The sequence below is a fragment of the Trachemys scripta genome, chromosome 10 (genome assembly GCF_013100865.1).
Source record: "Trachemys scripta elegans isolate TJP31775 chromosome 10, CAS_Tse_1.0, whole genome shotgun sequence".
Classification (NCBI taxonomy): Eukaryota; Metazoa; Chordata; order Testudines; family Emydidae; genus Trachemys; species Trachemys scripta.
In genome coordinates this window covers 43,504,169-43,529,141 of record NC_048307.1, presented here as the reverse complement: position 1 = coordinate 43,529,141, position 24,973 = coordinate 43,504,169, and the positions used below count along the sequence as shown (strand labels likewise).

The window sequence follows — 24,973 nt, the reverse complement described above, 5'->3', positions numbered from 1 at the left end:
GGGAGCTTGTAGGTGGACAGCGATTGATGGCTTGTTTGCTTTAAACAAATCATCATGTGGGCAAAGTTTGTTAAGAAAGGAGATTGCAAGTCCCCGCTGCATGCCTGACGGAGGCTTCCTAGTTTCAAGAGGATCCACCCCATGTTTTACACCAGACAGGTGCTATCTGGCTGCCATAACAGGATCTGGAAACCCACCGCAGAGAGACTGAGCAGGGTGGGGTGACAAATACCTGATGAGGGGGTCATAGGAGCAGCAACTAGTCCGCTGACGTTAAAGGCCGCCATCTGCTGCATTTGGGCTGCGGCGATGGCTGCCATGGGGTTCAGGCAGGTCCCTTGTGCTGCAGCCATCAGGGCTGCCTGCTGCTGCATTATCTTAAGGAAAGAAAGAAGGAAAGAGGGAAGAAGCAAAAGAAAAAGAAAAAGAAAGAAAGATGGAAGGACAAAAAGAAAATGAAGAAAGGAAAGAGAAAGGAAGCGAAAGAAGGGGAGAAGGAAGGGAATTGTAAATTAGCTTTTCTCTGTATCCAGGAGCCTGTCACACCTTCCAGTGTAACTTTCTTCACTGTGGCCTACTACAGCCGAGTTGTGTGTGGAATGATAAGCAGAGGTGAGCCTGAGTTCCTGACATCTTTCCCTCAGTTCCAGGAGGAGGAATGGGTTCGCCAGGGACGTCTGGCTGCAGCTCCAGTTCTAAACTGGCTCACACTTCAGGGAGGTTTTGAATCTGGGGATTTTGGGCTGAGTCTGTCTCTTCCCTGGCCTGTTTCTTTGGGTGTTTAATGGTGTGCGAGAAAATACTGCACAGCAGAGAGTGAGCGAATTGTATGTTCTCCTTTTGGTCTGCCCAGTTCTGTTAGCAGCACTCTTCTCTCTGGGCCAGGAAGAAATGGATTCAGCCACCACAACAGGCCTTGGACTCATACCAAATACCTGCACTAGTCTGCAGTGCTAAGGGTACCCAGAGGCTGCTGCTGCATGGCAGCCTTCAGTTAACAGAGAACACCGAGGTCCTATTTTCTAGCTATCTCTAGTGGCTTTGAAGACTGAAATAAGAGAGCATGTTCAGAAAAGCATTGTGCCAGCATCCCTCCCTTGGCCAGAGAGGTCTAAGGCAGCATGTGACCTATTGAAGAGTGCTTACTGCCAGTCACTGCATTGTCATTATCCAAAGCATTGCTTTGCCAAGCACAGATTCACAGATATTAAGGCCTGAACAGATCATTCTCATCTGGTCTGATCTCCTGCAAAATACAATTCAGAGAATTCCACCCGCGCCCAGTGATTCCTGCCTCTAGCCCTTTGGAATAAAAAGTGCATTATGACATATTGTGTCCTGCTCTGTTCCACTTCAACACTGTCTCCTAGGCTCTCATTGACTGAGTACGTTCAATGGTTATGAAAGTGAGAGACTGACAGCAGTTGTGGGGTGAATGCATCCTTCCCTGGCACCTCAGTGTGACCTGCTAGTCCAGACCTGGGCCTCTCGTCAACAAAGATCTACCAAGCCAGGATGATAAATTGTATGAAACTGCACGGCAGTTTTGGAGAGAGAGAGACTTACTGCTTCTGTGTATTGCAAGGTGCCTTCAACAGTGGGACACTTTAAAAGCATGCGCGGTGCAAAAGCAATGCATGACGGGTTAAATTGAGGGGTTGGTTTTGGCTTGAATGTGAATTTGTCAATTTTGATTGGTGCATATTGCAATACATTTCGGATATGATTTCAAATGGGGGGGGGGGGGGGTAATTTGGTATGTCTAGCACACACCTAGTCCTGTATATGCCACTTAAGACAGTAGCCACAAAAAACAGAGGAAATTCTTGTACAATAAGCCACTAGTTAAGTTTTTTTGGCCTCCAGCCTGATGAATTTAAGGGAAGTGGGTGTGTCTGCTCCTGGAACCCCACTGCTTTGTGGTGGGGAGAAAGGGCTAGCCACAGTTGGAGGCATTGAGCGGTGGTCTCACTGTGTGGTACAGCTCTTCCAAAGCAGTGGGCATACCAGTTCCCACATGCACTGGACATTAGTGTCTAATAGCTGGGCCTTTATGGACACCCTACTGCTAAGAATGCATTATGGGCACCATTGAGCTAGGGCATCTGCAGTACACACTAAGTATCCATATCAGTTCTTTGAAGGACACCCAGGTGCGGTGCCGCACATCTGCGATAAAGGATTCACACCCCCCACCCCATCTGATCAGGCAGCATTTCCTACCGCTTGCGTATATGCCCCATATGCTCCAAACTGGATGGTCATCGGGTTGAAGATTCCCAGTTGTCCTGCCATCTGATGCATCCGCCTCAAAGTCCTTTCCTTGTCTGTGTCTGCAAACTTCACCACCAGGCTGGAGGAGGCTCCCTAGGGGAAACAGAAAGCATGGCTGCATCACTTTTGCACGTGAGCATTGGCAGCAGACAGCTAGGTATGCCCTACAGCAGTGGTTCTCAAACTAGGGCCGCCGCTTGTTCAGGGAAAGCCTCTGGCGGGCCGGGCCGATTTGTTTACCTGCCGCGTCCGCAGGTTTGGCCAATCACGGCTCCCACTGGCCGCGGTTTGCCGCTCCAGGCCAATGGGGGCTGCAGGAAGGGCAGCCAGCATGTCCCTCGGCCCGTGCTGCTTCCTGAAGCCCCCATTGGCCTGGAGCGGTGAACCGCAGCCAGTGGGAGCCGCGATTGGCCGAACCTGCGGACGCGGCCAGTAAACAAACTGGCCCAGCCTGCCAGGGGCTTTCCCTGAACAAGCAGCAGCCCTAGTTTGAGAACCACTGCCCTAGAGGGGACGATAAATATAGGTGATGAATCTGGAGCACAACCTTTCTGATGGCACCTGGCAGATTTCTTTATTCTCCATTATTAACCCCTCCTGATCACTCTCTCCTTCTTGCTACCTGCAACTTCTGTGTTAGTGATCGGGGTAGGGAGAACCTAGGCTGGAGTAAATCAGCAGAGCGCCACTGAAGTCAACAGAGCTATGCCAATTTACACCAGCTGTGGATCTGACCCGTATGTCTTGGTTTCACCATCCTGCATAGGCCTGGATTTTTTTATATTATGTCCCTGGAATGTCTTTCAGGATAGCTGGAATGTCCCAGATTTTCATTGCACCTGTCCAAATTTGGGGACTATAAAATATCTGTTCTTGTTGTAGTGTTGTACCAAGTAGGATTTGCTCTGCATTTACCAGGAACCAACAGTCCAGGGGAATGAGTGTTCAGAGTGATGAACAGTGTTTGGAGTGAAGGGAGAAGTGGAATGATCACAGACACTTTCCAAGCTGCTGTTTTGCTCAGAGTGAACATTAATGACACTTGTCCAGCATTTCATGATAAATGCTAGGTTAGTAGAAAAAATCCTCCACTCTGAGAAACATGAACATGTTGCTGTTGAGTCAGAAGCTGGCACACATTAAAACTAAGTGGACTTTTGGGTTTTGTAGGAATACTTTGTGGCCCTAAAACAGGTTGCCACAAAAGTGTCTGAGTCTGAATATATGGCCACCTTAGTTGAGGTCAGGCTTGGGGGATCATGTGGAGAGGGAGACTTCCTCTCATTTCTCTGTGGTATGATCCCATCATCTGATTTATGTGAGTGACTGATCTTGTATATTTTATGAGTGCCAGAATGCATCTCTCAGCCTATCCTGCAGGTGACAGTGCTAATTCATGTCCTTTGTGATCAGGGGCAGCTCCAGGCACCAGCACAGCAAGCCATGGGGGGCAGTGTGCCGGTCGCCGTGAGGGTGGCAGTCAAGCAGCCTTCGGCCGGTCCCACGGCTTCGGCGGCAATTCGGTGGCAGGTACGCCAAAAGCGCGGGACCGGCAGATCACCCGCAGAAACGCCGCCGAATCCACGTGACCAGCGGACCGCCCGCAGGTGTGCCGCCGAAGGCCGCCTGACTACCGTGCTTGGGGCGGCAAAAAAATAGAGCTGCCCCTGAGGGTAATTCCACTGACTTCTGTGCAGTCCCACCAGGGAAGAATTTGGCCCAGCTTTTCCATAGTAGTGTCTGATCAATGCAATGTTTAATTGCAGTCGTCTTTTATACTCATTGCTTTTCCCTGGACTCTGTTTCCTTCCTCTCCCATTCAGAATGTTGACCTTCATTGTTAATTAAATGGTAACTTTCTCTAGCCAGTGATTGAATTAACCCCCTAACACCTGCCTAGAGAGCTCTGCGCTAATCAAAATAAAGGACTGGCCTGGTGTTATTTTTACAAGAAACTGTTTGATCCCTGAGATTTTGATCAAATTAAATGGAGAATCAGATTAGCTGGTGATTGGATTAAGGAGACAGCACTATGCATGGGTGGGGGAGGGGAAGAGAGCATGGCCAGTAGGCGTATCCATTTCTATACCCCTCTGAGTGCCTCCTGAGGAGGCGATTTTACAGCAGTGCCAAGGGCACTGAGATGCAGAGGTGTGGGTGTGAGTGAGAAATGAGAGCGGTAGTGAAATAGAAGAGGGAACGTGATGTTGTGCCAAATGCCAGCTGCGACAGCAGCACGCAACGGGCAAAGTGTGCACACGGGAATGTCCAAGCTCAGCAGCAAACCCTTTCTCTGGATTCAGTGACTCGAAGGAGCCACGGCTCTAACTGCCTTTCCCCTCTCAAAACCTGGTTTCAAATCCTGCCTCAGGCCAAAGGTGAGGGCTGCTGGGCTCGGTCTGGTTCCTAGCAGCTTTGTTTCCAGGTCACGAAATCACCGCCCCACTCACAGTTTCTGCTTAGGAGAAGTCCAGGGCTGAAAGACAGGGAGCACTCCAGCTCAGGACTGAGGGACACTGGTAGAGCTGGGAGGGGTGCCAGGATGAGAACAGCAGGGGGTGCTGCAGATTAAGACATAGATCATCTGGCAAAGCTGTATGTTTGTGTAGGGATGGGGGGATACAGGAGTAGACGAGCAGGGGGCTGGAGCTCAGGATTAAGGTGCATTAACAAAGTGGTGTGGGGGAACCCCCCATAACACCTGCCTACATTGTGACTGTGCTACTGGGAGCAATCCTGCATTAGCAAAAAGGGTTTGGACGAGCTGGGGCCACGCAGGCCTTTTCCGTCTCTACCAGTGGCATCAACTCAGATGTTTCTTGGGGAGGGGCAAATTCACGTCCCCCCCACAGCCAGGACCCCGTTCTGGTCCCTGCTCCTCCCCCTGTAAATCTCCCCTTCTCCTACCCACCCAGTGCTGCCAGAAGTCAAGTTCTCAGTGGACCCCGCCCCACACTTTGCTGGACAGGAACAAACTCCCAGTGCGCCAGGTCGCAAGGATGTTTGGCCCAGCCAGCCCTCACTGCCACTCTGTATGGAGGGGCAGCCAGGTCAAATTCCAGTGGCATTGCAAGCACGCAGTTAGAGCGATGTTCCTGGCCACTCCAGTACTGGCTGTACTGATTGAATATGGGACCATTGCTTAAAAGTGGTCAGGCCAGGGCCCCTCCCAGCTCCTATAGAACTTGGAGCAAGTGCAAAAATGGGGGGGGAGGAGTTGTCCCCACCACACCCCCTGATTTGGCACCACTGGTCGCTAATCTCCGTGATTCCCGGAGTCTGTTAGCTGCACTCAGAGACGAAGATATTTGGCAAGTATCAGGGGGTAGCCGTGTTAGTCTGTATCTACAAAAACAACAAAGAGTCTGGTGGCACCTTAAAGACTAACAGATTTATTTGGGCATAAGCTTTCGTGAGTAAAAACCTCACTTCTTCGGATGCATAGAGTGAAAGTTACAGATGCAGGCATTATATACTGACACATGGAGAGCAGGGAGTTACTACACAACTCCCTGCTCTCCATGTGTCTGAAGATATTTGGGGATTCGAGCTCATTGACCCAATGGACTTCCCTTACACCACTCAGTGTGCATGTGTAAAACCACCTGCTCTGAGGAGGAGCCTCAGGGGCTGATCCAAACAAGGGCAGTTGGGATGGAATTTAAGCCTCAGGTGAACTGGTTTAAGCTAGAGATGGACAGTGAATCACTGGGCCACGTTCTCCTCTATTACACTGGTGCAAGTCCAGTCAATCCGGTGCAGATGCCTGGGGATAACAGAGCATGTGGACTATTCTGTGACCATAGCTTTCTCTTCTTGCAGTACCAGGTGCAGCTCCCAGTTATCTGGCCCATGCAATGGAAGAGAAAACGGAACCTATTTCTCTTTTCTGACTCAGCCCTAGCATTTACCGGCATGGTCTGGCTGCCGTGCAGGCTGTTGATGGCTGCCTGGGCCTCCCCATGGCTCCCGTATTTTACAAAGGCACACCCTAGGTGGAGAAAAGAACAAGCGTTAAGTTTGGGAGCTACAGCAAGGCGAACATTGCAGAGATGTGTGCTCATGGCTATAACACATGCTGGCAGGAGGCTCTGCCTGCCCTGCATAGTCGCACCTGCCCAGGACATTCAGGAGAGGCAACATTGCCTAGTGGGTAGAACACAGCCCTGGGAGTCCAGGGTTCTTGCCCCAGCTATGCACGGACTTGCTGCATCCCTTTGGGCACGTCCCTGTGGCAGTTATTCTGTCCGCAAAGTGGGGATGGTCAGAGTCACCCAAGTATGTAAAGTGCTTTGAGATCCTCAGGTGGACGGTTCTGTGTACATGCAAAGTAATGTTATTGCTTAACAGCCTTGGGCTAGCGGCACAAGCTGAGCTGGAGCATGTGTTGTACAGGGAAGCTGGGTACTTTGCTCCCCTGCCCAGTGTCTGAGGATGGAGGTGAGAGCAGTACCCTGCTGGGGATGGAGCTACTCGGACCCGCACCGGGGGGATGGAGTGGACCTTCATGCACTGACTGGACGTGGAGGCCAGGGCTGAGCAGAGAGCTATAATCTGGGCTGGAGTCAGCAGGAAAGTACTAGCTGGGAGTGGCAATCAGCACAAGATGAAAGCTCCCAATGCACTGGGTGGGGACTGGAGCTGAGGGGGGTGTGCTGGCTGGCCAGGGAGTGGAGGCTGGAGCTGAGGGGGGAGCGCTGGCAGGCCGGGGAGGAGACTGGAGCTGAGGGGGGTGCGCTGGCTGGCTAGGGAAAAGGCTGGAGCTGAGAGGGGAGCGCTGGCTGGCTGGGGGAGTGGAGGCTGGAGCTGAGGGGGGCACCTCCATCCCAAAAAGTGATCAGCAATGCGTCCCCTTGAGGGTGCCTGGAGTATCTCAGACGCAGTTGTGTTCCATCCCATAACAACCGTGTCACTTCTGGTGCAAAGGCTTGTGCCTGGATGATGGCCATGCTCTGTCCCTATGCACAAACACTAACGGAAAGGAGCCGGCACAAAGGGGGTTGTGAGCCTGGGCAAAGCCAAGTCACATGGCTGTTTGAGTGGGCACTGGGTCGCAGTGTTTGTCCAGCTCTCAGGTGGGGCCTGATCATCTCCCACCTTTGCTGGCTCCGTCGGGTCCTCTGAGGATGGTGCACTCTTCGATCTGGCCAAAGGGTTCAAACAGCCGCCTGACATCGTCTTCGCTCTGCTGCTTCCCCAGCATCCCCACAAAGAGCTTCCTGTCTTCTGAAACCAAACCAAACGTTGTTAGCCAGCGGAACAGGCATGCACACTGACGCAGCAAGCAGGCAGTGGGGTGGCACTCAGGCATTACAAATACACATGCTGGAGGAGTATGCTGCACGGAACCAACAGGCCATGGCCTGGGGCAGCTACAGACAGATTCCTCATAAACTCTTTCCAGTCTTGCTTTTATCTGACTCAGCCATGTGGCTAGCTGCCTGCTCGCTGCTCCTTGGGACACTGTGTTGCATCTGTTACGCCATGCAGGTGAAGCAGGTGAGCCAATCCTGAGCCTTCAAAGCTCTGCTTCAGCCCCAACAAACGGATGAGATTGGCTTAAAAATCATGAGATTTCAATAGACCACCAGTTGGCAGGACCGGCTCTAGGCACCAGTAAACTAAGCACGTGCTTGGGGCGGCACAATTCCAGGGGCGGCATCTGAGGTTGTGTTTCCCAGCATCTCTCTGCAACCAGGAGAGCTAGTAACTTGCTTTTTTTAAAATGAAAGTCGAGATCCCGACTCCAGGATCTGGGATTTCAAGAAAAGCACCAAATATTTCTAGACTCACAACTAAATCCCAAGTGTCAGCAACACTGTGGACACTTTGACTGTTTGTCTACCTGGTTGCCAGTACTGTAGGCCAGTGGTTTTCAATCTGTGGTCCGTGGACCCCGCAGACTATGTCTAAGATTTCCCAAAGGGTCTGCACCTCCATTCAAAATTTTTAGGGATTCGCAAGTGAAAAAAGGTTGAAAAAGGTTTTAAAAAGGTTGAAAAAAGTCCATCTAGCCCAGTATCCTGTCTTCCGACAGTGGCCAGTGCCAGGTGCCCCAGAGGGAATGAACAGAACAGGTAATCATCAAGTGATTCATCCCCTGTCGCTTATTCCCAGCTTCTGGCAAACAGAGGCTAGGAACACCATTCCTGCCCATCCTGGCTAATAGTCATTGATGGACCTATCCTCCATGAATTTATCTAGTCCTTTTTTGGTCTTGGCCTTCACAACATCCTCTGGCAAGGAGTTCCACAGGTTGACTGTACGTGTTGTGAAGAAATATTTCCTTTTATTTGTTTTAAACCTACTGCCTATTAATTTCATTTGGTGACCCTTAGTCCTTGTGTTATGAGAAGTAGTAAGCAACACTTCCTTATCCACTTCTCTACATCAGTCATGATTTTATAGACCTCAATCATATCTCCCCTTAGCCATCTCATTTCCAAGCTGAAAAGTCCCAGTTTTATTAATCTCTCCTCATATGGAAGCCGTTCCATACTCCTAATAATTTTTGTTGCCCTTTTCGGAACCTTTTCCAATTCCAATATATCTTTTTTGAGATGGGACCACCACATCTGCACACAGTATTCAAGATGGGGGCGTACCATGGATTTATATAGAGGCAACATGATATTTTCTCTCCTATTATCTATCCCTCTCTTAATTATTCCCAGCATTCTGTTAGCTTTTTGACTGCCACTGCACAGTGAGAGGATGTTTTCAGAGAACTATCCACAATGACTCCAAGATCTCTTTCTTGAGTGGTAACAGCTAATTTAGACCCCATCATTTTATATGTATAGTTGGGATTATGCTTTCCAATGTGCATTACTTTGCATTTATCAACATTACATTTTGAAGAGAAGAATGAGGGGGGATTTGATAGCAGCCTTCAACTACCTGAAGGGGGGTTCCAAAGAGGATGGAGCTCGGCTGTTCTCAGTGGTGGCAGATGACAGAACAAGGAGCAATGGTCTCAAGTTGCAGTGGGGGAGGTCCAGGTTGGATATCAGGAAAAACTATTTCACTAGGAGGGTGGTGAAACACTGGAATGCGTTACCTAGGGAGGTGGTGGAGTCTCCTTCCTTGGAGGTTTTTAAGGCCCGGCTTGACAAAGCCTTGGCTGGGATGATTTAGCTGGGAATTGGTCCTGCTTTGAGCAGAGGGTTGGACTAGATGACCTCTTGAGGTCCCTTCCAACTCTGATATTCTATGATTCTATTATCTGCCATTTTGTTGCCCAGTCACCCAGTTTTGAGAGATCCTTTTGTAGCTCTTTGCAGTCTGCCTGGGTCTTATCTATCTTTAGTAATTTTGTATCATCTGCAATTTTTTCCATCTACTGTTTACCCGTTTTTCCAGATCATTTATGAATATGTTGAATAGGACTGGTCCCAGAACAGACCCCTGGGGGACACCACTATTTACCTCTCTCCATTCTGAAAACTGGCCATTTATTCCTACCCTTTGTTTCCTATCTTTTAACCAGTTACCAGCCCATGAGAGGATCTTCCGTCTTATCCTGTGGCAGCTTACTTTGCGTAAGAGCCTTTGGTGAGGGACCTTGTCAAAGGCTTTCTGAAAATCTAAGTACACTATATCCACTGGATCCCCTTGGTCCACATGCTTGTTGACCCCCTCAGAGTATTCTAGTAGATTGGTGAGGCATGATTTCCCTTTACTAAAACCATGTTGACTCTTCCTCAACAAATTATGTTCATCTATATGTCTGACAATATTGTTCGTTATTATAGTTTCAACCAGTTTGCCCGGTACCGAAGTCAGGCTTACAGGCCTGTAATTGCTGGGATCACCGCTGAAGCCCTTTTAAAAATTATGTTTTGTTATGCATGGGAAATGCCATGATTTTAAAACTTGGTTTTGTTCTGAATCAGAACGAGCTGTCAAATTTCAAAATTTCCTGACAATGAAATTTAAAAAATCATTTTGGATCCATTAAAGTTTTTCATGCAGATAAAATAAAACATTTTGTTTCTATCTCAACTTTTAACATTTAAAAAATATAATATAAAAGAAATTTCAACATGAAATTATTTTATTTTATATTAGAAAAAATAAAATAGTCATTTAAAAAAAAAGGGAAAACAGTCTATGTCAAAACATCCCATTTTGACATTGTCGAAAAGCTTTATTTTGATTTTTTTCTAAATTAAATTTAATCAAAATTGACAAATTCTCTGTGAAAGTTTCGATTTTGATGAAATGGCATTTTCTGGTGGGCAAATGCTCAGTTGCACTATTTTCCACCAGCAATACTGGGGTGAATTCTTCCTAATGCCCCAGTGAATCCCTCATGTCCTGACACAGGAGATATCATTAGCATGATCAAGACATGCATAACTGCAAATAATCCCTTACAAAATGGATTCAAATAAAAGAGCCAACCTTTTCCTAGTGCTGATTTCATTGTGAATGGAAATATATTTCTGGCATCTTAATTGCAATCAAACCGGTGGGTCCATATAGTGCTAGAGACTAACAGCTATGGTGCCCAAAGCTTGGCCCCGCCCCATGTGCTGCCCCTTCCCCTGAGGCCCTGCCCCCACACTGTCCCTTCCCCCAAGGCCTCACCCACCATTTGCTCCTCTCTACCCGCTACCCCCCCGTTGCTTGCCCTTATGGCTGGTAAAAAGTGATGGGACCATGGTCCCCTGGCCCACTCTGTTCTGGCATCCCTGCCGAAAGGATAAAGTCAAAATGAGACATGCAAAAAGGTGGTTTTGAGGTTCCTGAAGCAGAATTTTTCAGAAATGTTGTTTCCCAGGAAATTTTTAAAATTTCAACTTTTCATTCCAATTCGGGACAAAGGGAAATTTGTAAATGTCGCAATTTCCTGCAGCCTGGAGAATCCACATTTCAACCCACCCTAAAGGCCTCCATGGAAATGGGTCGCAGTGCCTTTCCTGCAAGGGAGGTACCCCATGGGGCCAAAGCCAACACAGTTGTCCCTAGTTAGTATCTGTCGGCAGTTGCAGTGGAGAGGCCATCCTGTGCACGGCCCGTGGAAGTGAATCCCTCACCCCTACCCTTCCTCTAGGGCAGGGGTTGGCAACCTTTCAGAAGTGCTGTGCCGAGTCTTCATTTATTCACTCTAATTTAAGATTTTGCGTGCCAGTAATACATTTTAACATTTTTAGAAGGTCTCTTTCTCTAAGACTATAATATATAACTAAACTATTGTTATATATAAAATAAATAAGGTTTTTAAAATGTTTAAGAAGCTTCATTTAAAATTAAATTAAAATGCAGAGCCCCCCAGACCGGTGGCCAGGACCCGGGCAGTGTGAGTGCCATTGAAAATCAGCTTGCGTGCCGCCTTTGGCATGCATGCCATAGGTTGCCTACCCCTGCTCTAGGGGGACCAGGAACGTTGGCAAGGACAATGTGCATGGTGGTGTGAGGACTGCATCAGCTTTGCTGAAGCTCCAAGGCCAATGAGCCATCCCTGAATTCAATTCCACTTTAAAGCAGAGGAGACCATGGAGTGTTTCGTGGTCACCTAGGGAGACCTGGGGTTTGTGCCTTGGGCCACAGTGAAAATCAGATTGTTGGTCTGATCCTAGTGATCACAAAAGGGCCCCAGCAGGGAGCAATCTGAAGTGCTCCGAAATGGTGCAGCCTGGCTGGGTCCCCTGACTGGAGCAGCAGAGGTGGCTGTAGGCTGGGATTGAGGGGCACCAGCAGAGCTGGGTGGGTGGGAATTCAGGGCTGGAATAGCAGGTTTGGCTGCAGATCAGGACTGAGAGGCATCAGCAGAGCTGCATGGAGCCCAAGGCTGGAACAGCTGGGGAAGTAGCAGGACAGAGGTGCACTGCCAGGGCTGCGTGTGGGAGCCCAGGATCAGGAGCCACAGGGAGCTGTGGGTCAGGAAGAGGAGAGCTGGTAGATCTCAGAACACTGGGGAACCTGGCCTGGGGCCTGTCTTTCTCTGGTACTTTATCCCTTCCCAATCCACATGACCACACTCGTTCCCACAAACCAGAGGCAGAGCATGCGGGGCGAGGCGGAATGTGTCTGGGGGGCAGAGGAGGGTGAGCCGGCGAAACGAAGAGAGACAGAGCGACTATTAACAACAATTGCATTTTTATGATTGACTATCAGAATAACCCACAGTCTCTGGCCGTGCCCACGGGACATAAATAACTGAAACACGATGGAAGTGATGGTAAATAATGAGAATTTCATGATTATTACCAGCATCTGTCTTCTGCAGCCTGTATGCCTGTGCCGAGGCTAATGGCATTTGACGAAGAAAATAAGGTGTCCTGTCACAGCATGGCCGGAGAAAATAAATAAATAATGGCAGGGGACGATTAATGCTTTGTCAGTTACGGCACCAGGAAAATTAGTTAAGGGAACAGGGCTCATATATTGTCTAGTTAAACATAAACCATCTCGATAAAAGCTGGGCTTCTATTGAGCTGTAGGATTCAGCTTGGTGTAAATTTTGCTGACAGCTCCATACCTCAGCTTCACTCTCTAGGTTTTACTCCTCCATCTGTCCTCGGATCCCTAGGATTGCTGTCTGGGCCCTGTGTGGGCTCATCTATACAAGAGAGTTATTCTGGATTTAGGTAGAGTGTGAATTTAAAGAGGAATTACTTACTTTGGAATAACTCCTGGTGTGCTTTCTGGTTCAACCCACTTCCAAAGTGGATTAAGCTAATTTGGAAAAAGGAATACATATTCTGGAATGAGAGAGGGCATGTATTCTTCTTTAAATTCACACCCTACCTTAATCCAGACAAGACCCTAGTTATTGGCTAGGGTGCTAGCCTAGGACTTGGGAGAACTGGATTCAATGCTCAACTCTGCCACGTAGTTCCTGTGGGACCTTGGCCAAGTCCATTAGTCTCTCTGTACCTGTTCCCAAACTGTATAATGGGGATAGTAGCACTGTCCTACCGCACAGGGATGCTGTGAGGGTAAATATATTAACAACTGGGAGGTGCTCGGATACCATGGTGATGGGGGCCAGATAAATGCCATAGAGAGATTGATCAGGGCTATTAGCCAGATTCCTGAAGATCACCATTCAGAGGAGCACGGGGAAGTCGCCTTTGAACAGTGATTTTATAATCAACACAGAAACCCACAGGGCTGCAGCTGCAGCATTGCCTTTTGGAACGCACAGCTCAGGAGTTAGGCCTGGACACTGCGTCCTTCCAAGGGCTGGGCTGGAAGTGAAGGGGTTGCTTCGGGGGAAAAGCCAGTCCCATGCCTCCCGTTGGGGCTATGAGCAGGGAGGCGTGGCCTGCCCCAGGACGCTCGTCATGGGTGGCGTGGTGCCCAGAGACCGTGGAAGAGGACTTCAGGAGCTTATCTTGTTTGCATGGATACACCCACCCTGCCTAGGGGCTCAGCATGATGGGATTGCTTGCCCAAATGGTCACTTTTGGCTGGTGTTGGACCTCCAGTCTCCTTGTTATTGGGGCAGGAGTAATAAAGGGTTGTTATCCTTGTTGTGTGAATCAAGGGTAGCAGAACTGTGCTTGGCATGTCCTGATTGAGGGACTCAACCTCAACTGAATAGCACTTGCTAAGCAGGGGACATGGGTTCCAAAGCCCAATGAGTTGAGAGTTGGGGGTGGGATGTGTACTTGGGGGTTATGCCCTGCCTTTGGGTTCTAGGCATCATTTCATCCTTTCTCTCTGTACTGTGTAGTAACAGAGCTAATTTAAACTCAAATAAGTCTTGTTACATACTGCAAGTCTGAGTCTTAGACCTGCTTTGGGATAGTGTCTTCACTGTAAAAGGCTACCCCACTAACAGCTGACAGTGTTAAGTGGTGTGACCTGAAAACAACCCAGTGGCTCTGTGATTGGCTGGTAGGGTGGCTGGTGGAGAGGACTGGAGCAGTGCCCTGTAGAGAGGCTAGGTGACTGGGCAGCTTATGGAGAGGAGCGGCAAGTGAGTGCCTGGGAAGTGGTGTGAGTAAGGTGCCTTCTTACCCCTCCATCCAGGGTGGGAGGTGAACTCTGCTGATGCACTCTGAACTCTGGGTCTGCCACGACCAAGGACAACAACTGTGAGTGGGGTGCAGAGAAGGGACAGGCATGTTTCTAATAACATTTACCTTTTTTAAGAACAGGATTGGATTTTTGGTGTCCTAAGAGGTTTATAAATGTTGTTTGAATAGCTGGTAGCCACAGCTAATTTCCTTTGTTTACTTTCTCAGCTCTTCCCCGGAGGGGGGTGAAAGGGCTTGAGGGTACCCCACAGGGAGGCACTCCCAAGTGCACCTTCCTGGGTTCAAAGGTGGTTTTTTTGCATTTGCGTGGTGGCAGCGTTTACCAAGCCAAGGTCAGAGAAAAGCTGTAACCTTGGGAGTTTAATACAAGCCTGGAGGGGCAAGTATTAATTTTATAATCCTTGTGGGCCCCCACCTTCTGCACTCGAAGTGACAGAGTGGGGATTCAACCTTGACATGGTGGCAGAGCGGTGGGATCATTTTGAACCAGAAGCACAGTCCTCAGGATTTTAAAAGGACACATTTTTCCTTTTGGCTCCTTGAAAGCCAGGGAGTTTCTTTTCTTTTTTCTTTGCTGCCTGAGGGGGAACAAGCACGCCAAAGGATTAGTCTGCAAAGCCAGGGAGTCCAACAAGCAGTTTATTTTTATTTTATTTTCTAGCTTCGTGGCAACGAAATAGTTAGGCTAGAGTAGGGCAGCCTGTGCATGAGGTTGAGGTCGGGCATGGAAACCCTAGAGCAACCAGTCTTCCCAAAGCGGAACGCCATGGAGAAGACAGACCCAAATCAAGCCCAGACATTCAGCTCCATGACAGAAATGAAGGGAGGGAATGGGGGACTGGGAACTTCCCAGGAGGGAAGGGTCAGCTCTCCCCTGACCAAGATCCAGGTGCCAAGCTGGAGGGATGCCCTTAACCCAGACCGAGTTCTGACTGCGGAAGATAGGGATTTCTTCCTACAGATGATGTGCTTGGAAGTGGAGGACAAAAGAGAGGCGAAGCGCTTGGAGTTGGAAGGAGAGGAGAGGAGACAGGCGAAGCGCTTGGAGGCGGAAACAGAAAGAGAGGCGAAGCGCTGGGAGGCGGAAATGCAGGCGAAGCGTTTGGAGGTGGAATTAGAGCTGAAGTGCTTAGAGCTGGAAAGGGCTAAGCTGGGTCCACCAGGTAACCCTAACAGTCCTTCTCCAGGTACTGCTCCCCATTCCAAGAAATTCCCCACATACAAGGTACAAAGGCCTTCTTAGAAAATTTCAAAAGGGCCTGCCTTGGGTACAACACCCCTATAGACCAGTATAAAGAACCACAGAATATTAGGGTTGGAAGAGGAAAGTATGGTGGAGCTGAGGCCACAACTCAGTGGACCCTTAGCAGAGGTGGCAGCTGAAATGCCTAAAGAACACATGAACAAGTAAGACCTTTTTAAACAAAAGGCCAGAATTAGAATGGGGCTAACACCCGAGCATGCCCGTTGGTGGTTCAGAGCCTTAAGGTAGAAACCAGATGTGGCATTTTTGCGACACGCTTACCACATTGTAAAAAATTGGGATGCCTGGATATCAGGAGCAAGTGTTAAATCTCTGGAAGATCTGTCTCTCCTAATGCAAATGGAGCAGTTCTTAGAGGGTGTTCCTGAGGAAATAGAAAGGTACATCCTAGATGGAAAGCCCAAAACTGTAATAGGGGCGGGGGAGATCAAAACCAAATGGGTGGAGATGGTGGAGAAGAAGAAAGCTAGTAGCAGTTGGTGTGAATACCAGAAGAGGCAACCCGAGGCGACACCCCACCATTGGGGTCAGCCCAAAGCCCCACCTCACAAGGAGGAGCCCTCCACACAGCCAGGAAAACCCCAGATGCCCTCTTGTCCCACTACCACACTCTCCAACCACCCACCTCGCTCCAGCCCACAGTCAGTTGGGCAATGCTTTAAATGTAATGAGCTGGGGCATGCGAAGGCCAACTCCCCCAAGAGCACCAGCCGACTACACCTCATCACCCTGGAGTCCCACCAAGAGCCTTCAGGCCCAGATGCCTCACAAATACCCCCAGAGCGAAGGGAAACCGTGAGTGTGGGCAGGAGGAAGATTACTGCATGGAGAGACATTGGAGCACAGGTGTCAGCTATCCACCAATCCCTGGTGGACTCCAAATTCATCAACCCAGAGGCCCAAGTGATGGTGCAATCCTTTAAGGCCAACTCTTTTAACTTGCCTACAGCCAAGTTGCCTGTCCAGTACAAGGGCTGGTCAGGGATATGGACTTTTGCAGTCTATGAGGATTATCCCATTCCCATGCTGCTGGGAGAAGACTTAGCCAATCATGTGAGGCTAACAAAAAGGGTGGGGATGGTCACCCGCAGCCAGACTAAACAGGCCTCCACACCTAACTCCATTCCTGAGCCTCCTACAGGAACCCAGCCAGAGGTGGTGGAACGAGACTCCAGACCAGAGTCTATGGCAGCAGTTGTAGATCCAGTTCCTGGGACCCAGCCAGAACCAGCCCAAGAATCGGAACTGGCAGAGCAGCCAGCACCAGAGCCCATGCTTGCAACCCCACCAGAGACAGGGAAGCCAGCACCAAAGGGCGCCATAGAGCCTGAACCTGCAGCTAGACCGGCGCAAGAGGCTCAACTGGAGGCTGAAATACCACCTCGTGCACTAGCAGAGAGCGGTTCACAGTCAACAGAAACAACCCTGTCACCTGCTTCGCTTCCAGTGGGACCAAGCCCAAGTCCACAACCCATCAAGGAACTAATGTCTCCAGCATCAAGGGAACAGTTCCAGACAGCGCAGGAAGCAGATGAGAGACTCAAGGGAGCTTGGATGGTGGCACGGAGCGACCCACCACCTATCAGCTCTTCTAACAGGTTCAGGTTTGTAATAGAAGGAGGACTCTTATACAAAGAGACTCTTTCTGGTGGGCACAAGGAGGACTGGCATCCTCAGAGACAGTTGGTAGTTCCAACTAAGTATAGGGAAAAGCTCTTGAGCTTAGTCCATAATCACCCTAGTGGCCATGCTGGGGTGAACAGGACCAAGGACCATTTGGGGAAGTCATTCCACTGGGAAGGAATGGGCAAGGATATTTCTACCTATGTCCAGTCTTTTGAGGTGTGCCAGAGGGTGGGATAGAATCATAGAATATCAGGGTTGGAAGGGACCTCAAGAGGTCATCTAGTCCAACCCCCTGCTCAAAGCAGGACCAATTCCCAATTAAATCATCCCAGCCAGGGCTTTGTCAAGCCGGGCCTTAAAAACCTCCAAGGAAGGAGACTCCACCACCTCCCTAGGTAACGCATTCCAGTGTTTCACCACCCTCCTAGTGAAATAGCGTTCCCTAATATCCAACCTGGACCTCTCCCACTGCAACTTGAGACCATTGCTCCTTGTTGTCATCTGCCACCACTAAGAACAGCCGAGCTCTATCCTCTTTGGAACCCCCCTTCAGGTAGTTGAAGGCTGCTGTTAAATCCCCCCTCATTCTTCTCTTCTGGAGACTAAACAATCCCAGTTCCCTCAGCCTCTCCTCATAAGTCATGTGCTCCAGACCCCTAATCATTTTTGTTGCCCTCCGCTGGACTCTTTCCAATTTGTCCACATCTTTCTTGTAGTGTGGGGCCCAAAACTGGACACAGTATTCCAGATGAGGCCTCACCAATGCCGAATAAAGGGGAACGATCACGTTCCTCGATCTGCTAGCAATGCCCCTACTTATACAGCCCCAAATGCCGTTAGCCTTCTTGGCAACAAGAGCACACTGTTGACTCATATCCAGCTTCTCGTCCACTGTGACCCCTAGGTCTTTTTCTGCAGAACTGCTACCTAGCCATTCGGTCCCTAGTCTGTAGCAGTGCATGGGATTCTTCCATCCTAAATAGCCCCAAGATCAGGTCAAGACCCCTCTCCAGCTACTCCCCATCATTGAGGTCCCATTTCAGCGAGTAGCTGTGGATATTCTAGGACCTTTCCCTAAGAAGACACCCAGAGGAAAGCTGTACATACTGACTTTCATGGATTTTGCCACCTGATGGCCAGAAACAGTAGCTCTAAGCGACACCAGGGCTAAAAGAATGAGCCAGGCACTGACAGACATTTTTGCCAGGGTAGGTTGGCCCTCTCACATCCTGACAGATATGGGAACTAACTTCCTGGCAGGGACCATGAAATGTCTTTGGGAAGCTCCTGGGGTAAACCACTTGGTTGCCACCCCTTACCACTATCAAACAAATGGCCTAGTGGAAAAGTTTAATGAGACTTTGGGAGCCATGATATGTAAATTCATGAATGAGCACTCCAATGACTGGGATCTAGTGTTGCAGCAGTTGCTCTGTACCACATCCCAGTTTGGGATTTTCACCTTTTGAACTCGTTTATGGCCACGAAGTTAAGGGGCCATTACAGTTGGTAAAGCAGCAATGGGAGGGGTTTATATCTTCTCCAGGAACAAACATTTTGGACTTTGTATCCAACCTGCAAAACATCCTCAAAAACTCTCTCGCCCTTGCTCGAGAAAACCTACAGGATGCTCAACAAGAGCAAAAGGCCTGGTATGATAAACATGCCAGAAGGCATTCCTTTGGAGTAGGTGACCAAGTCATGGTCCTGAAAGCACTCCAGGCCAATAAATCCAAGTGTCATGGGAGGGGAGCACCTGGGAGCTGTTAATTACCTCATAGCGGTAATTAGGAGTCTATTATGATGGAAAAAGCAATGGTGGCGTGGAAGAGGTGAGCCTTTCCATGACCCTTGGGCGTAAGCAACGACAGCAAATCCAGGAGCTGTGCACCAGCTTCGCGCCAATGTTTTCAGCCACCCCAGGAGGGACAGAACGGGTGTACCACTCCATTGACACAGGTAATTCTTGCCCAATTAGAGCCCAACCCTATTGGATGGCTCCTCAAGCCAAAACCGCAATAGAAAGGGAGATCAAGGACACGTTACAGATGGGTGTAATCCGCCACTCTGAGAGTGCATGGGCCTCTCCAGAGGTTCTGGTTCCCAAACCAGATGGGGAAATCCGCTTTTGTGTGGGCTACCGTAAACTAAATTCTGTAACTTGCCCAGAAAACTATCCAATGCCACACACAGATGAGCTATTGGAGAAACTGGGACGTGCCCAGTTCATCTCCACCTTAGACTTAACTAAGGGGTACTGGCATGTGCCACTAGATGACCCAGCCGAGGAAAGATCAGCCTTCATCACCCATGTAGGGCTGTATGCATTTAATGTGCTTCCTTTCGGACTGTGAAATGCACCCGCCACCTTCCGGGATTGGTAGATAACCTTCTGGCTGGAGTTGGGGAATTTGCAGTTGCCTGCCTTGACGATGTGGCCATATTTTCAGATTCATGGGCAGAAAACCTGGAACACCTCCAAGCTGTCTTCCAGCGCATAAAGGAGGCAGGATTAACCATTAAGGCCAAAAAGTGTCAAATAGGCCTAAAAAGGGTAACGTACCTTGGACACCAGGTGGGTCAAGGTACTATCAACCCCCTACAGGCTAAGGTAAATGCTATCCAAAATTGGCCTGTCCCTAAGTCAAAGAAGCAGGTTCAATTCTTCTTGGGCTTGGGCAGGTATTACTGACGATTTGTACCAAACTACAGCCAAATTGCCTCCCCACTGATTGACCTAACCAGGAAAAAAACCAACCAAATGCAATTCAGTGAACTGAGAAGTGTCAGAAAGCCTTTAACCAGCTTAAGGCGGCCCTTACTTCTGACCCTGTACTGAGGGCCCCGGACTTCAACCAACCATTTGTTGTAACCACAGATGAGTCCGAGCATGGTGTGGGAGAAGTTTTAATGCAGGAAGGACCAGATCAACAATTCCATCCTGTCTTGTTTCTCAGCAAAAAACTTTCTGAGGAGGAAAGCCACTGGTCAGTCTCAAAAAAAAAAAAGAATGTTACGCCTTTTTGTATGCTCTGGAGAAGCTACGCCCATACATTTGGGGATGGCGGTTCCACCTGCAGACTGACCATGCTGCACTGAAGTGGCTTTACAAAGTCAAAGAAACTAACAAAAAACTTCTTCGGTGGAGTTTAGCTCTCCAAGACTTTGATTTTAAAATACAACACATTTCAGGAGCCTCTAACAAATTGGCTGATGCACTTTCCTGGGAAGGTTTCCCAGAATCAGCTGGGTAAAAATGTCCCTGAATTCTAAGTCATTGTAGTCCTTGAAATGTAAAAAGTACTGCTTAGTTCTTCATGTAATTATTAGTAAAATTAGAGGTGCATATATCTTATTAACTCTGTTTCCTAAACCTCCAGGAAGAAATCCCAGCCAGTGTGGACCCGACCTGAACCAGGCTGGCCAACACCATCTGTGATTTGGGGGGTGTTGTGATAAATGAAGTGTTGGGGGAGCTCCCTTTTATGAACACCCAGCCAGCCAGTTAGCTGTAAAATCCCTCTTGGTGGCTGTTCTCTGCTTACTTTACCTGTAAAGGGTTAACAAAGTTCCCCAGGTAAAGGAAAGGGAGTGGGCACCTGACCAAAAGAGCCAATGGGAAGCCTAGAACTTTTTAAAATGGGGGGAAAAAACTTCTCTTTGTCTCTGTCTGTTGTTCTCTGGAGAAGGCGATATGGAGCAGCAATACTAGGAGCAGGAATGCTGTGTAAGGCTTGAACCAGGTAGGAAAAATTATCATCCATACCTAGAAGGAATCATTAGAAGGCAGGAAATGTTTAAATAGACACCATCAGGTTTATTTCTTTATTTTGGGTTGTGGATCTCCTCTGTGCTAACCCCAGATGCTTTTGTTTGCTTGTAACCTATAAGCTGAACCCCCAAGAAAGCTAGTTTGGGTGCTTAATTTTTGGAATCGCTCTTTTAAAATCCAGCAAAACCTAAGTTCCAGATTTATTTTCTTCCTTTTTGTTTCTAATAAAATTTACTTTTTTTAAGAACAGGATTGGATTTTTGGTGTCCTAAGAGGTTTGTGAATGTTGTTTGATTAGCTGGTAGCCATAACTAATTTCCTTTGTTTTCTTTCTCAGCTCTTCCCTGAAGGGGGGTGAAAGGGCTTGAGAGTACCCCACAGGGAGGCATTCCCAAGTGCTCCTTCCTGGATTCAAAGGGGTTTTTTTGCATTTGGGTGGTGGCAGCGTTTACCAAGCCAAGGTCAGAGAAAAGCTGTAACCTTGGGAGTTTAATACAAGCCTGGAGGGGCCAGTATTAATTTTTACAATCCTTGCGGGCCCCCACCTTCTGCACTCAGAGTGACAGAATGGGGATTCAACCTTGACACCTTCCCTGTCCTGGACATATGTGAGTACAACCCTATAACACCCCCCCACAGAAACACAGACCACATCGTTCCACCCCTGACGTGTGGCTGTAGCTCAGTGAAGGGTGAGTATAATGCCCTTCCTGACAGATGGCTACTCCTGGACGTCGACCCCATCAGAGAAGCGTAAGCCCAGCAATCGGCTGTCCCTCTGAGACAGATGAGCACATCCACCCAGCCACAGCCCCTTACACCAACGACCCAGCTCACAGATCCAGAACAGGCCGCTATCAGCCTGCCCCGAGAGGGGTAGGATGCCAATCTAGGCACATGCATGTTACATATTGTGATTAGGGCTGGTCAAAAGTTTTCCATCAAAACCAGTTTTCAACAAAAAATTGAGCTTTTCCGTGGGAAGTGCCTGCCTCCCGCGGGGAGGTGTGGTTGGTTTGTGGAAACCCCCAAATATTTCCATTGGAAATGCTGGTGCAGTGCCCCATGGGCATTGCTGTTCAGCTGCCTCATGCCCCCGGGCTGGACTACACCTCCCCGGAGGCAACATGTTGTCCCCTCAGCCCAATCTTCCTCCCTGCTTTCCCTGCAGGACCTCCTCGGTCCAGGTCCCTTGTCCCCTTTGGCACAAACAGACACACTCCTTCCCCTTGATTTTCTGACTGGAGCTACCCGCTGGCACTGCCCAGCATGACCCAGACTATTGCAGAGTTTTCAAGCCTCATCCTAGGGTGATCCCGCAGAAAAGCCCTGCATTCCTAGACAGGGTCTTGGTGTCTGCCACCAATGAACCACATGTCTAATTACGTGTGGCAGATAGAGGAAATCCATTCTCATGCTTAAGGGCAGCAGCTGGCCTGCCCATGGGTCAGCAAGGAATTTACCCTCCATGTGCAGAGCACACAATTGGCTGGTGGGGTTTTTAAATGTTGACGTCTTCTGAAGCAGCAGGTATTGGAGACAGGCTGAACTGATGTGCCTGGCGGGATTGGATACTGGATGTGATGGCCAAATGCTCTGCTCCACTATGGCCAGTCATGGGACACCAGCTTAGAGGGGCCAGCAGCTTATTTCCTGGTACTCCAGCGCAATGGCAGAGAAGAGACAGGGCTCAACTAATGAATACAATACCGAGGCAGCTGTGCTGAACACAGACAGACCACGTAGTTCTCCTGAGTTCCCAGACTGACTCACAGCCTCTACCACCTAGTCTACTTAAACCCCAGTCTGGACTCAGCAGTCACGGCCGGGAGTGCACGGCAGCCTCTGGGATTGCGCAGCCCAAGGGTCAGATCTGGCACATGGTGTGGTCAGGCGGAGTTCTTCGCCAGCTGGTTGTCATCACAGTATATTCAGGAGAGGTCATGGACCCTTTCATTAAAGACACCCACAAGGAGGTCTGGAGACAGCAAGGGGATGGAGTAGGTGGGGGATGCTGGACATTCAGGGCTGGGGAGGAGCGATCGCCTACCTACGTGGGATTTCTCCTTCACTGAGCAATGCGTTGTGGCCAGGCGCAGGCGGCTTGCTCGCACTCTCCTTCCTATTGATTTTTAATCCCTCACCAATTACATCCCGTAAGTGGGTAATTTATTTCCTGGGTCCCCTTGGGATGCGCTGGAGGTGTCGCTGGCACCAGCTGAGTCATGGTTAATAACTACATCTCACTTGGAATACAGTTATTTACCCCGCTATAGAGATTTCACACACAGCCATCACGCCAGGGACAGGCGGCCAGGGAGAAAAGATTGGTGCTCACATACCCCAGCAGCTTCTACCCTGGGGAGCAGCTTTACCCCGGGACAGGGGCCTACAAGGAACACAGCTGGTCCGGGAGACTTCATAGCCTTTCCAGATCCCACCAAGCTCATTGGCTTTCAGCTGGGATGGTGGGTGTGAGGCCAGGAGGCAGAGGCCAGGCTAAAGTTCCACCCTCACTCCTGCTCACACTGAACTCCCCCTCAGCAGCCTCTGAGCTAGGGGAGCATTATCCCTCTAATGTCTGGATAGCACCAAGCACAATGGGGCTCTGGCCAAGCTGGGCTCTCTAGGCACTACCACACTACCCAGGATATGGGAAAACTGAGGCACAGAACGCTAAAGGTCCATACAATGGGCTCATAATGGAGATAAGGATAGCACTGTGGCTTCCTGATTCCCAGTGTCTGGTTCAAACAGCCAAACCGCACTTCCTGCCACAGCCAGGAATAAACTGCCCCACCAGGAGTCCTGACTCCCAGAGCTGGGTTCTCTGCTCCCTGACCCCAGCCTTAGACTGCGGTAACCCCACTGACTTCAGCATAATGTCTCCTGCTTTACTCCTGTCTAAGTGGAAGATCAGATCCGCATTCCTGCTTTGATAGCTAGACCATACTCCACACCCACAGAGTGAGGGACATACTTTCCTAGGCCCCTGTTCTAACCACTAGACCACAACACTGCCTGGACCAGGGCATGCCCATTGCTTGCAGCTGACAATATTCTCATTGCCTGATGGTATTTGGTCAGGAGACAGAACGCCCCAAGAGCCGGGATCCAGACAGCACTGCTAGCCTTCCCAAAGGGAGCAGAGTGGAGCCATGGGTCTGCCTTCCTGCCCACCAGCCAGCTGAGCTAGAGCCTTGGGTACTATGAATAGAGTGTTGGCGGGGGCCCCCCAACAGCATGGGGCCAGGGCAGGAGAACCGGATTGCTTTGGTCAGTGAGAGGCAGCACGGGCTGGTGGCTGGAGCACTGGCACAGCTGTTCTGCCTCTGCCACTGACCCGCTTTGTGATGTCGGACAAGTCATTTACTCTCTGTTTCCTTCCCGCCCAGTCTATCTTGGGAGCTCTTTGTGCCAGGGACAGTCTCTTAATAGGTGGCTCTAAAGAATTCAGCCCGACAGGACTGATTTCGAGTGGGCACGCCAGGCGCTACTATAGTAAGTTTCAGGGTGATGTGTTGATGCTGTCCAAAGCAAGACCTGTCTCTTACCACCTGTCTGTACAGCGCCTTGCACAATGGCGGCCTCCTCTTGGTTGGGGCTGCTAGGATGCTTCTTGTAATACAAATAAGAGCAACAGGGAAGTGCAACTGACCAGGCTCTGAGGCCAGGCGTGGTTCAGCAAACTTTGCTGGGAAATTCTGTCAGGACTATTTGTGGTGACGATTCCCCTGCAGTGCCCAGGATTTCAGGAAATGGGGGTTGTAATGAAAGAGCTGACCGCTCCAATTTCCGCACCTTTTGAGGCAGCTGGCAAACACCAATTTTGTAAATCCAAATTTTAAAATGGAACCTTTCGAGGATTGGAGGCTTCACTCAAAAACTCTCACTAGCAGGTAACACTTCCAAGGCTGACCTTGAAATGGATCGTTTTCCCCAAACCGCCAAGAAACTCAAAACTTTAAATGCTGCACTTTCCAAATGTAGTTGCACATGTTGTGCAAGGTGCTACAAGCAAAGACAGAACCTCAGCAGGGACAA

The 24,973-nt window shown here is 49.4% G+C and overlaps 1 protein-coding gene across 6 annotated transcripts in view; it reads right to left on the bottom strand.

Moving 5' to 3' along the window:
* Positions 1 to 24,973, bottom strand: part of CELF6 (CUGBP Elav-like family member 6) — a 242,295-nt gene that overhangs the window by 68,401 nt on the left and 148,921 nt on the right. For 4 of the 6 annotated variants that reach the window (XM_034784320.1, XM_034784324.1, XM_034784322.1 and 1 more), the window contains 4 exons: positions 7,372 to 7,500; positions 6,186 to 6,265; positions 2,224 to 2,367; positions 233 to 377 (listed from right to left, as the gene is read on the bottom strand). In XM_034784320.1, coding sequence (XP_034640211.1) covers positions 233 to 377; positions 2,224 to 2,367; positions 6,186 to 6,265; positions 7,372 to 7,500 — 498 coding nt within the window. The remainder of the gene's footprint in view (positions 1 to 232; positions 378 to 2,223; positions 2,368 to 6,185; positions 6,266 to 7,371; positions 7,501 to 24,973) is intronic. The other 2 variants (XM_034784323.1, XM_034784321.1) reach the window with 2 other exon arrangements.